We start from the raw sequence: 17531 nt of genomic DNA, 5'->3' as shown, positions 1-17531 counted from the left end.
AGGGGGCCCATAAGGCCTCTCTTCTCCATATAGTGAGCCCAGTACTATGAATAAAGCATTATAGTTGGGGGCTCTGTTAACGGTTTTGCATTGGGGCCCAGAAGCTTCAAGTTATGCCTCTGTGCAGCATGGTTTAGGTATGGGTACGGGTACAGATACAGATAGAGGGGGGTGCCCAGGTCACCTTTTGCATTAGGGCCCCTGAGCCTTTAGTTACGCCCCTGGTTCGCCTCCTTATATAAAGCTTAGAAGCAAGCATTTTGATGCTTGCTAAAAAGACACATTCAGCTGAAGAACAAGCGGCCTTTTAAATGGTCCTGAAGAATGGGTAAATGAATGTGCAGTCAAATGTTCGTGTCCAAAACTTGGGCCATATAAGGCGGCCCTCCATGGTGTTTTTTTTTTCTGAAGATATAGCTGTATTGTCCAAATCTGGTGCAAAGTTCACAAAGTCTTGTCATTTTTTTGCATCACTTTATGATGATCAGCCCAGAAATGGGGGTTCAGCACCCCTAATAATCACTATTCAATGGTGCAGAAACCTAGGTTCCTATTTTTCCTACAAGGTGAAGTTCAGCCCATCGTTGTCTATTCTTCTTTTCTTATTACAGGACTGTGTGTTAGACAAACAAACACAGATGTCAAGGAAACAAAGGAGAAAGAAAAACAGAGCAGCCACTTACCGATTGTTCAAGATAAATAGGTCTGTAAACATCAAGAAGATGAAAAATGAAGTAAGTAATTTCTAGTGCAATGAAATGGGAAAATGCGCGGTCTCAAAGGGTAATACATGCTACTGAAGCAGGTGGAGGTGTTGTTATGGCGCGGCGGGGACAGACAAAGGCAGAGGCAGCACATTCGCAGTAAAAGAAAAAAAAACACTTTATTTAACAAGTAATAAATGGATGACTTCACTCTATAATACAGCTTCATGGCACACTGCAGTTATACTTTTTTGCCCCGGGGTGCAGCAAGTCACCTGTATTACTTAAAGGGGTTGTCCCGCGGCAGCAAGTGGGTCTATACACTTCTGTATGGCCATATTAATGCACTTTGTAATGTACATTGTGCATTAATTATGAGCCATACAGAAGTTATAAAAAGTTTTTCACTTACCTGTTCCGTTGCTAGCGTCCTCGTTTCCATGGAGCCGACTAATTTTCGCCGTCTGATGGCCAAATTAGCCGCGCTTGCGCAGTCCGGGTCTTCTGCTTTCTTCAATGGGGCTCCGTGTAGCTCCGCCCCGTCACGTGCCGATTCCAGCCAATCAGGAGGCTGGAATCGGCAATGGACCGCACAGAAGAGCTGCGGTCCACGGAGGGAGAGGATCCCGGCGGCCATCTTCCGCAGGTAAGTATGAAGTCACCGGAGCGCGGGGATTCAGGTAAGCGCTCTCCGGTGTTCTTTTTTAACCCCTGCATCGGGGTTGTCTCGCGCCGAACGGGGGGGGGGGGGGGGGGGTTGAAAAAAAAACAAAAACGTTTCGGCGCGGGACAACCCCTTTAAACTGGTTGTTGGTAGACATAAAGTCCCCTGGTGCAAGCATTGCCATTGCCTTCCCCAGTCATCTTTACCACCCAGCAAGCTGGGTACTCATTTTACCGACCTCAGAAGGATGAGTCAACCTTGAGCCGGCTACCTGAACCATGCAGGGATTGAACCCGCAACCCTCAGGTCATGAGCTAGAGCTTAGGACTGCATTCTGCTACCATAACACTCTGCACCACACAGGGCTCTTTAGCAACTCCTTAGCAACTCTGTTACCTGTAATCTACACCCGAGACAACCAACTTTGTAGTTACGAAACACCTCACCACTACACTTGCGACAGGAAGCTTGTTGCACCCTTACATACAGCATTCACATAATCCATAATATCAGCTTTACAAGGTATTATTTAAGGAACACCACTTTGTCTTCACATTATATCACACAGTCTGTCAATATTGAGCAGTCCTCCGCAACTCACGGTATCCAGGAACCATTATCTTATCTGTAACATCCATCACAAGTCTGATTCTAACAGTGCAAGTCCATTTAATATCACCACTGACAGCAGGCCTGCTAACTACCTAACAAGTCCACTCATGGGGACTGATGTGTGCACATCAATTTTTAATGAAACCGAACCTCACCTACGTACAATGGCAGGAGGTTCAACTTTGACTGCTGCTTCATACCACAGTCCCCAACCATCATGTGTCCACAGAAGTCCAGATGGTCATCCTGCTGTTGAATCCACAGTGATGACTCCTTCTTTCATGATGCTTGTTGCACCAGCTGTTGTTTAGCTCCCACAAACAGGGCCCTTTTGTTGTATGCATTCAGACCCCCCGGTAATCAGAGCCCTTTCAACCCCCTGATCATCAGGACTTTTTAGAGATCTATTGCTCTGCTCCCCAGCATGGGTACAGCACTCAGATCCCTCTCAGAACAACTGCCACTGCTACATGCCCTGCGGAAATCTCACTACTGCTATGTCAATCACATGCGTAGGAGGTGCTGTTGGGTTGTGAAGCAGGTGGCGGTGTTGCATATGGCACAGTGGTGACACAAGTAGGCTTACGCAGCACTTCTTTTTACATAAATATAACTTTACTGAACTGTCTAGCTCATTACGCTCTATAGGATGGCACTGGTACTTCAAAATATTATGTATTTGAACCGAGAGTCACACATATACGGTAATGTACTTGAACTTTACGCATCTTTAACTGAGTTTCAAACCTATTCCATATAGTCATAGTACCACATCAGGGGGTAACCTAGGCGAAAGAAGGCACTTCGTACTCCTTCATGACTAAACACCTTCATCGTAGTTTTCCATACTCATAGTCATACCCCGTATTGCATTCTCAAAGGTCCGCAGGATGACTAACATCAGGGCCTACTGTACGGTAGGTGCCAGAGTACCTCATAAAACTCAGGGAACCACCATACTGTGGACTCAATGCACCACAGGTACAAACTGACATCTCCATTAAAGCATTACTATCTCACATACACCATAGTCTGCATATAGCACTGCTATGAAGAGTGCTGTCCCCCCTCACAGAACATCATAACTACTCATGGCATCACTTCACTTACTTAATTATAAAGGCCATCACTTTTAGACAAACTCCTGTGACAACATGTTTTAAACATCATATCACCTATTAACATCAAACTTACAGCATTCAAACGGGCGACCTAACATGCTCCAAGCGAGGCACTTGCTGACTGAGCTATTTAGCATGCTGAATATCTCTCCTGAGTCCTGATACCTTGTTCCTCATCCCTTGTCTCCTGTACTTTATTCCTCGTTCCATGTTTCCCTGTCAGAGTCCACTCCATGTCTTGTTCCTTCCTCAATTAGCCCTCCATATAAGCCTGTCCCTTCATGCATTGCGTGATTACTGTGTTCCACTGTCTTGATCAAGCTTCATCTCATAAACCTGCTCCTCTCATGCAAACTGCAACTACCTGTTAATGACCCCTGGCTCTCTTACCGACAACGCTACCCGCCTCTTCCATTTGTACTGCAAACTGTGACTACCTGTTAACGAACTTCGGCTACCTCCTGACTACTCTCCAGTCCTGCATGGCTACTACACCCGTGGCTTCAACCTAGCGCTTAAAACGCTATGCAAATACTCTTGTAATGAAGCATCACAATTACCGCAACACAGTCTGTTCTGTGGAGATACTCCCTCATTCGCACCTGTAAATATGTTATTTTCCCTACTGTGTGCACACTTCATAGTGGTTGGACTGGTTTTATGCATCTTGCAGCTTTGTCACCATCATGGTGCTGTCTGTATCTTCAGCGTATGAGACTCATGCGATTAGGGAGACTTCCTCTCCTTCCATGCGGCATGATATTTGTTTATGCCCCTGATCATCAGGCCCTTTTACTATCTGTTTTTGACCTCCAGTCATCAGGGCCCTTTTCGGCACGGCTCCCCATACGCTGCTTCTCGTGCACTGCTCCCAAGCATAAGGACAGCACTCTGGCCATTCTCTGAACTCTGCGGCAGTCGCTATGCCACTTCTGGGTGTCTCTCTAGCTCTGCTGCATCACTGGCTGGCTGTCTTCTTAATAACCACCCCCAACCTCTCACTGGCTCTGCTGCTCACAGGCTGCTATAACACAGCTTTAATAGCTTTTATAGTCAACATAGCCACCTCAAAGTGCTCCAGGGGTAGGGCTTAGGGCTCCAGGGGTAGGGATTATACAATGCCACTAACATGGCGCTGAATCATCATGGCTTTACCAGGTAACAGAACTCTTTTTCCCATGCAGCCTCACAGAGACTTCGACAAAATTGCACCTCTGTCTGTCCTCTGCGCTCCTCCACTGTACCAGAAACAAGCTCATAACATAAGTAAAGCACCAGAACTGAGCTTATACCATAAATACAGCACAAGGCCCAGCATAGTATGTAAATGCAGCAGAAGGCCCAAGCTCACTATGCAAATAGAGCACCAGAACCAAGCTCATAACATAAATATAGCACCAGTAATGAGCTCATACCATAAATACAGCACCAGAATCCAGCTAATACCATTCTCTATATGGCCAGTTTCATCAGTGTACCATGTGTCTTGGTCCGACTATCTGTCTACTGACCTGAATTTACAGCATTAGATGGATCTATGATGCTGTGAGTTCAGGTCAGTAAACTCAGTTGTGTTGAAACACTCATCCATAGTACAGATACAAAAATGCATCTGTAATTTGCTCTTATGAAACTGGCCTTAAAGGAGATGTCAGAGTTATTTTTTTTTAATTTGTGCTCCCAATGGCCAAACATGTTAAAGATCTTATACGCCCTTTTCCTGGTTCCCTGTATATCCGGCACCGCACCTCCAAACTCCGCGCTAGGTCTGCTTACAATCTGCAAATGCAGTTGAGGAATAGAATGCTACAGTCAATCACATACCTCAGTGCTTGAATACAGAATAGGTGATTACAGCACCGTTATAATCAGTTATCACAGGTGATGTCTTTACCGACTGGAGTCATTCAGTTTCCCTTTTCTTCTGCATCTAGTGCAGACCGCCATGACAATTTCTCTCAGCCACAACTTGTCTCTCAAGAATGACATGCAGACATCTTGGGCTCCTTGCTTTTCCCAAAAACCAATCACCTTTCTATATTACCCTATATATCAACAATGTCACCTGTGGTGTTCCACATAGTAAAACTGTCCCCATTTTTGTGCCCCCTGTAGGCCCCACACAGAAAGTGCTGCTTATAGTGACCTTTACACAGTAAAAGTGCACCCACTTAGCAATAATGCCTTTTGTATGTCCCCACTCAGTAATAATACCCCTTTTTGCCATTTTAGAAATTATACCCACTTTAATAAATAATGTCCCCTTTGCAAAACAATGCCCCTATTTGCCCCTTTTTAGACATAATGTCCCCTTGTGCTCCTCTTCAGAAATAATACTGTCAAAGCCAGCCGAAAATTGATGTCTATGTAGCAGGCTCAGCTCCCAAGCACGCTCCATACAATGGCACTTGCCATGTGCCCTACATGCACAGAGCACATTGGAAAGCGGTTAAACTAAGTATTCAACTCATGGGAATTCTAATTAAGACATTCCTACAAGTGAAGTTGGCTGTATAACTTCACGGTTGGCACCTCCGTTCCCCCTTCTCTGTTCGCCCTCAGTCACTCTCATTGACTTCAGAGCCCTTTATAGTGAACTGTCAGGTGGATTGACTCCACCGCCCTCTATCAATGGCTGGGGTAACATTTCATTGACATTTAAGAAAAGTTCCCTGAGAGCTGAGACGTCACACGGGGTAATAAAAGAACTTCACTCTGAGCGCTTTGCTGTCTTGATCTTTCTTTTTTCATGCCTGAAAAGCATTCTAAATGCTGTCAGTACAGAGAAATCCTGTGAGTCCTGCTTCCTCTGCCCCCACCGTGATTGACACATCTCTTATTATGAGTTTGTACACATTACTGTAAAATCTCGTGTAAAGCCTACACTTCCCAGTATACAGGAATGCTTAATTCCTTAAGGACATGGGCTTTCCTTTTTTTATTTTTGGTTTCTTTTCCCCATTTAAAAAATTATAAACTCATTTCCATTGAGGTAGCAGTATTGTATTTTTCAATGGTACCATTTTTTTAAAACTCTTGCTGCAAACAGCTCCTGGAGGCCCTTTTACATGCAAATGAAGATGATAAGTGGTTCATTAGCACTTTATGCAAAAAGATCGCTAAAACTTTCAATCGTTTGAAAGATTTTATCTTTGCGTGTAAATGGGCCTTAAGTTTCTTTCAAATGGTAATGTACAGAACATGTACGATGGAGACCAAGAAATTCTTGGTGTGGAACTTACCATTGATTGCCATCTCCAAACTAAAAGATTATTGCATAGCCTTTTGTGTGACATTAAAGGGGTTGTCCAGGACTTTTTTGATTTATATATTATTGATGACCTGTCCTCAGAATAGGTCATCAATAGATGATCGGCGGGGGTGCAGTGCTCGGATCCCTGCCAATCAGCTGATTACTGGTGCCACTATCACTATTGAAGAGATTAACTCAGATGGGAGTAATATGCGGCTGCAGCATTTTATGGTATTCGGCCAACCGACCATCTGGGGGAAGGGGTGGGGGGCAGATGTCTCATTATCGAAAAGGTTGCCGATGGCCATTTTTATTTTGTCACTAGTAATTGGCGAAGATAAAATCTCTCTATGCTCTCCAGTCAGTCTATGTAACGCTCCTGACATCAGCAAGTCCCTGGGGGATTGAGAGTTGCGGAATATAAGGCTCATAGGTGTCAGAATAACGGCGATCATACCAAGGACCGCATACCACAGCCACCTGTGACATCTCTAGGCTCTTGGTTACCTTTGGTAGCCAGGAGCATGGAGATTTTAAATTCTTGACTTTTGCGCATGCGTCCACCATTTTGCAGACGGGCGCATGCGCTGAAGCTGAGAAAGGTCCGCGGATAAACATCCGATCGGGGGATAAATCTAGGGACCTTAGGTATGTCATTTCATTTCCCCTTATGGATACAATCCGTAAGGGGAGATGAAACTTTAACTTTTTAAACTTTTTCTTTTTTTACACTTTTTAACTTTATATGAATGCTGTTATCTGATGGATAACAGTGATCATGTGACCGGGAACCGCATACAGCAGTCCCCGGTGACAACTCCCTGCACTCAGCTATTTTTGACAGCCGGGTACTGGGAGATATTAAATTTGCCGGGCTCTCTGGCCTTCTACGTATGCGTGCCACATTGGCGCATGCGCAGAACCCAGTGACAGCTCCATATCGCCACTGGACATCACGGAGGACAGGCGTGAGTATTTTCAGCTGCCCTCATGGATCTGATCCATGACCTAGTCTTTCTTACAACAATAAGGGTGTGGTACAATGGAAGCAGGTGGGTAATACTATGGCACGGTAGTGACTGACTCTGGTGGAAGCAGCATATTTCCAAAAGCATACAGCTATTATCAATTTGAAAGCCATGCCAGCCTGGTTATCATCTGACCTCAGCTCCAAAAGGTTCTTTGTGGGATGCAATCTATTGGGAAAACTACAATTGCTTAGAGTTTTCATAGCTCTGGAGCTTTAAGAGCATGCTGAGAGTTGTAGTTCTTGGTGGATAGGAAAGGAATGACCGGAATATGAAAATTAATTTAATTACTTAATAGGAGATGGAGCACATACTTTTTTCAGTAGTAATCTGCTGCCTGGCTCTTGCCTTGGACTTGAGGACTTCCTAGCAGTGTGAGCTGGTAATATACGCCAGCCGCAGGCAGTAGCAAGAAGCTGCAAGATGCTTGATGATAGGGGCCCCTACAATGATATTAAAAAGGTGGCCCTAGCGAGGGAGGATACTGGCCGTCCTCACAATGCACCTAGGTGTCACCTCAGGCATCTATATAAACAGACAATCAGTCAGTTTATTATATAGATGTATGGGTTGGCTGATATGCTGCCTATCTGCACGCAGTGTCTTGAGTGTACTGTACCGTGCACCGCTCATATGAGGGGCTGGGGACCCACTCCTGACTCAGGGTCCACTAAGGGGTTCAGGTGTTCCTCTGTGGGCCAGTCTGAGCCTGCCCAGCCCCATTTACTTATATGGGAATGAGCTGCAATACCAGACACATCCCATGATCTGGAGTGGCGCTATTTCTAAGAGAAAAAAAAAACTGATTTTTTTTTTTTTAAACCCCAGCCAACCTGTTTAAAGCCATACAGTGTATACGCATAGTGGGGCAGATTTACTAATATTGTCTAATAGTTAAACAGTGCGAACATAGACAAAAATCGGCAGTTTTATCACAGTGGATCACGCTGGGAAATAAGTCTGGGACATGTATAGACTATGCAGTCAAATGTTATGCTGCTTTTTAATTGGCTTGATTTTACAACCGATTTTGCGCCAATTTGTGGCACCTTTTTGGCGCATAATGCCTCATTTACTGTGCACCTCCTTCCCTTGAAGCCATATCCCTTTTTTTGGACAAAAAAGGTATCTAAAGCACATCATAAACGTGCTGCAAAGTATGAAAGAAAGTTTTCTGGTGCAATTTATGGTGCATTTTCAATAGTAAATCTTCCCCACTGCGTCCGTCCACTAACGCTCTACTCGCTGGCTTGTGACATTAGGAGAATTACTTGTTATATTGTACAATAAATATTTTACTAAAATTTACATTTCTCTTGTTAGCGCTTCACATTTGCCTGGAGCCAGGAAGGGAATTTCCTCAATGCGGGTGGAACAAGACACTTCAAGGATCCAGAGCGACTGTCTTTGGAAATGATTTCCGTCACATCTCTACTGCTCGGGAGGCCTAATGCCGCACTGTGTCTAGAGCAATAAATTGGAGGCCCCTCTAGAAGCATCGTGTCCAATGTTACCTCTGTCTGTCTTTAAATTGTCACAAAAGGACATCTGAAAGGCTTCTTGGCCAAGCATTTTGTAGTTCCTCTGTTACATAAGTGGTCAATAATTACTTGGAGTAGGTACACTTACCTACTTTTTATTGAGATGACTGACCAGGAAAGTGCTCCGCCAATATCACAGACCTGGAAAAAGCTCAGACCAGCAAACATTGGGAACACCACAATCAGAGAACCTTACTTGTCCGGCAGCATCTTGAACACAACAGATCAGTGGGTCAACTAAGGTATCTAAAGAAACCATAAAGACTGATCACAACTGCCTGGCAAGCAATATTGTCTGAAGGTGGAGTTCCATTAGTTAATAAACAGACACCCACAATGTTATGAATCCAGACAATTCTCACCTTTACACTCTGCCCGCCCGCCAGGGTTTTCTTTATATTATACGCAATTGGAGCACAGAGTTAGATTTTTTTCTTCTTTCGTCATATTCATTGTATTATAAAGAAAATTTATTCATGTTGATATAATAAAAAAATATCTTAAATTGGTTTTACTTCAATGTCACTTGAGTTTTTATTGTTGCAGGCAAAAAACAATACAGTATTTGCAGTTCACGCCATTATTAAAGACCAGGTGCCCTCTAGTGGTGATAGACAGGTATAACATCTGCAAGAGAAATACTATTTTGCAATGATTATTTTACCTTTAGCCGTTTGATTAAAGGGCCCCTCCCATGATTCTTTTTTTTATATTCATTATGTAGCTATCCTCCCAGCATATATAAGTGAGCTAGTGTTACCTTGATTAGTTAATTTGTTTCTGTCTGAAACTCTAGTCCTCTTTTTCCTCAGATGGTCAAGTGATCTCAATTCTGACCAGCTCTGGTTTACTTGGGGTTAAGTACTGAGTTTCTAGTCAATTTCTCAGTCTCTGTTATGCTGTTGCATAAATCCTAATGCAGAAACTGTGTGGAGGGGGACACAGACCCTCCTGTCAGGTATTGATGATGATCACATAGCTCCGGTCACACAGTTATAATAGAGGAGATCACAGCTCATCCTCCTGACTGTATACTTGTGGTCTGTAACTTATATAGGTGAATACAGAAGGTAATGATAATGAAACTGTTCCCCCCAACAGTCACAGATGGGACAGCCTTTAGCTCAGGGGTGTAAAATTCCTTTTTACTGAGGGCTACATCAGCATTATGGTTGCTATCAAAGTGCCGCTCATTCACATGGGCTTATTTTCATTCCATATTATGGTCTTATTTTTTACGTACGTAATATGGACAGCTTCAACAGTATTGATTTGCATTGTGGTATTTATATAGGCGGCTATACTGACCGAAATTGCACATTGAAGTCAATGGGATCGTGTAAATACACAGTTAATGCATGCAATATATGCATGTGCACTGCGTATTTACACATGAATGCAGGAGAAATCTGTGGGACCTTATTGCGTTTCTTTTGTGCACGTGAAAATGCAAAAAGGTCCAAATATGCAGTGAATACGCACAGTTTCAGTCCGCAAAAACACTGTAAATTTCATAGACTAAAACAGCATACGCCCGTATGTGTGAAGCATAAATATAACTTACTGCACATGCGCCTAGTGCTGGATGTGCAGCGCATGAGCGGAAATTGGAATGCATGGTGTCATCAGCTCAAAGGAGGTGGGGGCAGCAATCATTAGGCAAATGGTGGGGTTTTAGAGGAATGAGGCCAGAGAGGTCAGAGTCCGTCTGAGCAAGCGAGCTAACTGCCCATTGGATGGCTTGCAACTGATTTGCACACAGCTCAGGTTTACATGTGGTTATGTACCGAGTTTCTACCACAGAAACCGCTTAGAAGGAGACACAGACACTCCTATCACAGTTACTAATGATGATCACACAGCTCCTGTCACACAGTTATAATCGAGGAGATCACAGCTCAGCCTCCTGACTGTATATGTATATGTCTGATCTGTATCTTACATAGGTGAATACAGAAGGTAATGATAATTAAGCTTTTCCCCCAGCAGGCACAGATGGTACAGCCTCTAGCTCAGGGGTGTCAAACTCATTTTCACCGAAAAGTGCCAATTTCAGGGACATGTCAGCACTTTGAAGAGAAATAGAGGTATGCTTAGAGCTGTCTTGAATTAAGGTTAGGGTTAGAGATGAGCGAGCATACTTGCTAAGGCAAACTACTCGAGCGAGTAGTGCCTTATTCGAGTACCTGCCCACTCGTCTCTAAAGATTCGGGGGCCAGCGCGGGTGAGAGGTGAGTTGCAGTGGTGAGCAGGTGAGAGCGGGGGGGGGGGGGGGGTGAGAGGGAGATCTCTCCGTTCCTCCCTGCTCGGCACCTGAATCTTTAGAGACGAGCGGGCAGGTACTCGAATAAGGCACTACTCGCTCGAGTTAGTATTGGTTTGAGAAGTAATATGTTGATGACCGACTTCCTTTTATCCCATATATGTTCCCAGAATTTAGCTACTTGACTCCACCCTGTCCTTTCTATTCTTTCTGTCCACTAGCTCTCCAATTCCTATCAAATGCAGGTCATTTTGGAGTCTTGAATATTTTTTCATTTCTTGTATATTTGGCTCCTTAGCAAATACTTCTTGCAGTGACATTCTGAGATTTACAAATAATTGAAATAAATGACAATTGTTAGATTATCAAAATTCTGGATCACAGGAGAAAGCTTCAGGGCAAGATTCAGGTAGTAGTGGAGCATGAGCAACTCAGCATCGAGGAGGGTGAGTCTATAACTGCAGGACCTTATGGTTGACTGTATTTCTTCTGCACCGAGTAGGAAGCTTTAGCTAACACAATATGATGACTTGAGAAATCTGGCCGGAAAAAGTCCTTTGGGTGAGCCACTCAGGGAAGTTGGAGTACTTCCAGGCATTCCCTGCCAAACTCCTGCTCAGAGGTTTAATGCTTGGCCAGTTTCCTGATAATCTGACATTAGGACTATCCTTGCTGGATTGGCAGGAATTCTAGACCCATTCAGGAACTTCACTGAATGTTGTATTTTATTTTAGTCAGGTCCTCCCATGGAGAGATAACTAAAAATAGTGTAACGATGCATCTCCTGCTGTAAGCGCGGATGCACACAAGAAAGCCATCTGCATGGCAAACTTATCACTATGAAAGAACAAATCAACTCAAAACCCACTGCCAGCAGCCATACTTACCGATATACTGATACAAAGATACACAAAGGGCAGGTATAGACACTGCTTCACCATGAGCATGCAGGCAGGCAGATTGCTATATGAAGGAGCATTGTGCAAGTGCACGATACTGAGGAACAACACTGATATATGTGTTGTCCTTTTGCAGCAATATGTTTGTAAATATTAGTGTAGGGACTTGCAAGATAATGATGACCCTTGACGTGGGTTGCGAGCTTATGTATTTTGGCCAAAATATTAATTAATATCTCCAATTTGCTTTTTGCAAAAATAACAATAGTCTGGCTTTAGATACTGAGGGAGTCCAGGGTGACACTACCAGCGTGGTTCACTTTTGAGGTGCGGGCGCTCAATCATATGGGGCATCATTAATAGGTTGCAAGTGCACATGCACAATATACGTGCCATTGGGACTTGGCACCCTTTGTATGTCTTATCTGCGCGCAAGTATAATACTAAGCAGTAGCTCCTGTCAATCTGTGGTAGATGTGTGAGTGGTTGTTCATCATTATCTTACATTTGTGCAATGCTCTTCCATATAGCAATCTGCCACTGTATTTTGCTAGGAAGTGGTGCATACCTGTCCTTGTGTTTCTTGGTATCAGTACATTGGCAAAGCGTGGTCTATGGGGACCATATTCCAAATTCATACAACACAGATCCATTATATGGCTATGGAGAAATGAAGGCAAGGAATGGAAACAGCAGAGACAATACAAAACAAAGAAGATTTTGAGAACACATCAGATTATTTTCTATTGGTCACATCTCATGTACTGCTCATGCCAATCCAGAAGCGTTCCTAAATATTTAGTAATTTTACATCTACCTATATATATATTTTTTTATTTTTTTTTTGGCTTGAAGAATTTTAAAAAACTTTTTAAAAAGAAAAATAGTTTACATAAACAACCCCCCCAACTCCACCCCTCCTCAACCCTCCACCAGATTACCAGACAAAATAGAATCTCTCCAGAAATTGTTGTAACTACTATCGCCTCTATCAATAAAATGGCATCACATCAAAGTGAGGAGCGTAAGATACAATATATCTTCACTTTAGTAAAGCATTTGACAAAGTATCTCATACCATACTAATTGAAAAAATTACCAAATGTGGGATTGACAAGGAAACTGTTAGGTGGATTCTCAACTGGCTGAGTGATCGTACTCAAAGAGTGGTCATAAATGGCTGCACATCCAAGTGGAAGAATGTATCAAGTGGGGTACCACAAGGCTCTGTCCTGGGCCCAGTGTTGTTCAACATTTTTATAAATGATCTAGAGGAGGGAATTGAGGGGAAACTGATCAAAGTTGCCGTCAACACAAAGCTAGGAGGGATAGTTAACTATAGGGAAGAGACAGAGTATTCAAAAAGATCAATATATAACAAGAAGAAATGCAAAGTCCTACATCTGGGCAAGAAAAATGAAAAACGCACATACAGAATGGGAGGAATTGGGCTAAGCAGCAGCACATGTGAAAAATACTTGGGTATACTAATAGATCATAGACTGAACATGAGTCAACAGTGAGTTACCAAGATGATGAGCGGTCTGCAAATCATGTCCTATGAAGAACGGTTAAAGAATCTGGGAATGCTTAGCTTGCAAAAAAGAAGGCTGAGAGGAGACTTAATAACTGTCTACAAGTATCTGAAGGGCTGTCACAGTGCAAAGGGATCAGCCCTATTCTCTTTTTTACAAGGAAAGACTAGAAGCAATGGGATGAAACTGAAAGGGAGGAGACTAGAGATGAGCGAACGTACTCGTGCGAGCTTGATGCTCGGGCGAATATTAGCGTGTTCGGGATGCTCGTTACTCGTAACGAGTACCACGCGATGTTCGGGTTACTTTCACTTTCATCTCTGAGACGTTAGCGCGCTTTTCTGGCCAATTGAAAGACAGGGAAGGCATTACAACTTCCCCCTGTGATGTTCCAGCCCTATACCACCCCCCTGCTGTGAGTGGCTGGGGAGATCAGATGTCACCCGAGTATAAAAGTCGGCCCCTCCCGCGGCTCGCCTCAGATGCCTTGTGAGATAGCTGAGGGACAGTTCTATAGTGTTGGAGCTGCTGTAGGGAGAGCGTTAGGAGTTAGTGTAGGCTTCAAGAACCCCAACGGTCCTTCTTAGGGCCACATCTAACAGTGTGCAGTACTGTGGAGGCTGCTGTTAGCAGTGTTGCACTATTTTTTTTTCCAAATCGGCCGTGCAGAGCATTGCGCCCTGCAGTAATACTCCAGGGACAGAATTGTGTAGGCAGGGCCAGAAGACATATTTTATTGATTGAATATACGCAGTGGGCCTTTCCTTTAAAAAAAAAAGGGCAAAAATTCTATTTGGCCTGCAGGCTTGCACCAATTTATTTCCTGGCTGGGAAATCACCGCTCTGCTGCAGTTAATAACACTGCAGTTCTGTGACACACAGCAGGGCCACACAACACATTTATTAATTGATTGAATATAGTCAGTGGGCCTTTCCTTTTAAAAAAAAGGGCCAAAAAATTCTATTTGGCCTGCCTCTGACAGTCCTCAGCGTTCTGGGTACGTGTGTGCTGGGTGGAGAATGTAAAAAAAATCATACGCAGCCAGCTAAGTTTAACAGCAGGCTTGCGCCAATTTATTTCCTGGCTGGGAAATCACCGCTCTGCTGCAGTTAAAGGGGTTGTCCCGAGGCAGCAAGTGGGTCTATACACTTCTGTATGGCCATAATAATGCACTTTGTAATATACATTGTGCATTAATTATGAGCCATACAGAAGTTATAAAAAGTTTTTTACTTACCTGCTCCGTTGCTAGCGTCCTCGTCTCCATGGTGCCGACTAATTTTTGGCCTCCGATGGCCAAATTAGCCGCGCTTGCGCAGTCCGGGTCTTCAGCAGTCTTCTATGGAGCCACTCGTGCCAGAGAGCGGCTCCGTGTAGCTCTGCCCCGTCACGTGCCGATTCCAGCCAATCAGGAGGCTGGAATCGGCAGTGGACCGCACAGAAGAGCTGCGGTCCACGAAGACAGAGGATCCCGGCGGCCATCTTCAGCGGTAAGTATTGAAGTCACCGGAGCGCGGGGATTAAGGTAAGCGCTCCGGTAAGCTTCCTTTACTTCCCTGCATCGGGGTTGTCTCGCGCCGAACGGGGGGGGGGGTTGAAAAAAAAAAAACCCGTTTCGGCGCGGGACAACCCCTTTAATAGCACTGCAGTTCTGTGACACACAGCAGGGCCACAACACATTATTGATTGAATATAGTCAGTGGGCCTTTCCTTTTAAAAAAAAGGGCCAAAAAATTCTATTTGGCCTGCCTCTGACAGTCCTCAGCAATCTGGGTACGTGTGTGCTGGGTGGAGAACTTAAACAAAAATCATACGCAGCCAGCTAAGTTTAACAGCAGGCTTGCGCCAATTTATTTCCTGGCTGGGAAATCACCGCTCTGCTGCAGTTAATAGCACTGCAGTTCTGTGACACACAGCAGGGCCACAACACATTATTGATTGAATATAGTCAGTGGGCCTTTCCTTTTAAAAAAAAGGGCCAAAAAATTCTATTTGGCCTGCCTCTGACAGTCCTCAGCATTCTGGGTACGTGTGTGCTGGTTGGAGAAGGTAAAAAAAATCATACGCAGCCAGCTAAGTTTAACAGCAGGCTTGCGCCAATTTATTTCCTGGCTGGGAAATCACCGCTCTGCTGCAGTTAATAACAGTGCAAGACTGCAGTTCTGTGACACACTGCAGGGCCACAATACATTTATTATTGATTGTATATCCGCAGTGGGCCTTTCCTTTAAAAAAAAAGGGAAAAAATTCTATTTGGCCTGCAGGCTTGCGCCAATTTATTTCCTGGCTGGGAAATCACCGCTCTGCTGCAGTTAATAACAGTGCAAGACTGCAGTTCTGTGACACACTGCAGGGCCACAACACATTTATTATTGATTGAATATAGGCAGTGGGCCTTTCCTTTAAAAAAAAAGGGAAAAAATTCTATTTGGCCTGCAGGCTTGCGCCAATTTATTTCCTGGCTGGGAAATCACCGCTCTGCTGCAGTTAATAACAGTGCAAGACTGCAGCTCTGTGACACACTGCAGGGCCACAACACATTTATTATTGATTGAATATAGGCAGTGGGCCTTTCCTTTAAAAAAAAAGGGAAAAAATTCTATTTGGCCTGCAGGCTTGCGCCAATTTATTTCCTGGCTGGGAAATCACCGCTCTGCTGCAGTTAATAACAGTGCAAGACTGCAGTTCTGTGACACACTGCAGGGCCACAACACATTTATTATTGATTGAATATAGGCAGTGGGCCTTTCCTTTAAAAAAAAAAGGGAAAAAATTCTATTTGGCCTGCCTCTGACAGTCCTCAGCGTTCTGGGTACGTGTGTGCTGGGTGGATAACGTAAAAAAAATCATACGCAGCCAGCTAAGTTTAACAGCAGGCGTGCGCCAATTTATTTCCTGGCTGGGAAATCAAATCACTGGTAATACAGCATGCTGAGGGGTAGGGGTAGGCCTAGAGGACGTGGACACGGCCGAGGACGCAGAGGCCCAAGTGAGGGTGTGGGCACAGGCCGAACTCCTGATCCAGGTGTATCGCAGCCGACTGCTGCGCGATTAGGAGAGAGGCACGTTTCTGGCATCCCCACATTCATCGCACAATTAATGGGTCCACACGGGAGACCTTTATTAGAAAATGAGCAGTGTGAGCAGGTCCTGTCGTGGATGGCAGAAAGTGCTTCGAGCAACCTATCGTCCACCCACAGTTCAGTGCCGTCTCAGGAGCGGGAAGACTCCCAGGAACTGTTCTCGTGCCCCTGCTCAGATTGGGCAGCAGTGGTTCCTCTCCCACCAGAGGAGTTTATCGTCACTGATGCCCAACCATTGGAAAGTTCCCGGGGTCCGGGGGATGAGGCTGGGGACTTCCGGCAACTGTCTCAAGACCTTTCAGTGGGTGAGGAGGCCGATGACGAGGAGACACAGTTGTCTATCGGTGAGGTAGTAGTAAGGGCAGTAAGTCCGAGGGAGGAGCGCACAGAGGATTCTGAGGAAGAGCAGCAGGACTATGAGGTGACTGACCCCACCTGGTTTGCAACGCCTACTCAGGACAGGTCTTCAGAGGGGGAGGCAAGGGCAGCAGCAGGGCAGGTTGCAAGAGGCAGTGCGGTGGCCAGGGGTAGAGGCAGGGCCAGACCGAATAATCCACCAACTGTTTCCCAAAGCGCACCCTCGCGCCATGCCACCCTGCAGAGGCCAAGGTGCTCTAAGGTCTGGCAGTTTTTCACAGAGACGCCTGACGACCGACGAACAGTGGTGTGCAACCTTTGTCGCGCCAAGATCAGCCAGGGAGCCACCACCAACAGCCTCACCACCACCAGCATGCGCAGACATATGATGGCCAAGCACCCCACAAGGTGGGACGAAGGCCGTTCACCGCCTCCGGTTTGCACCGCTGCCTCTCCCCCTGTGCCCCAAC

General features: G+C 44.9%; 1 protein-coding gene across 2 annotated transcripts in view; it reads left to right on the top strand.

Moving 5' to 3' along the window:
• The window catches only part of PPP1R1A (protein phosphatase 1 regulatory inhibitor subunit 1A), a 151618-nt gene extending 142472 nt beyond the window's left edge, over nt 1–9146 (top strand). For both annotated transcript variants that reach the window (XM_066593859.1, XM_066593851.1), the window contains 2 exons: nt 612–734; nt 8706–9146. In XM_066593859.1, coding sequence (XP_066449956.1) covers nt 612–703 — 92 coding nt within the window. In that variant the 3' untranslated portion in view covers nt 704–734; nt 8706–9146. The remainder of the gene's footprint in view (nt 1–611; nt 735–8705) is intronic.
• Nucleotides 9147–17531: the final 8385 nt, after the last annotated feature.

The sequence above is a fragment of the Eleutherodactylus coqui genome, chromosome 1, assembly GCF_035609145.1.
Source record: "Eleutherodactylus coqui strain aEleCoq1 chromosome 1, aEleCoq1.hap1, whole genome shotgun sequence".
In the NCBI taxonomy this organism is placed as follows: domain Eukaryota; kingdom Metazoa; phylum Chordata; class Amphibia; order Anura; family Eleutherodactylidae; genus Eleutherodactylus; species Eleutherodactylus coqui.
The sequence above is the reverse complement of the archived record's forward strand: the minus strand, read 5'-3'. Positions and strand labels throughout refer to the sequence as shown.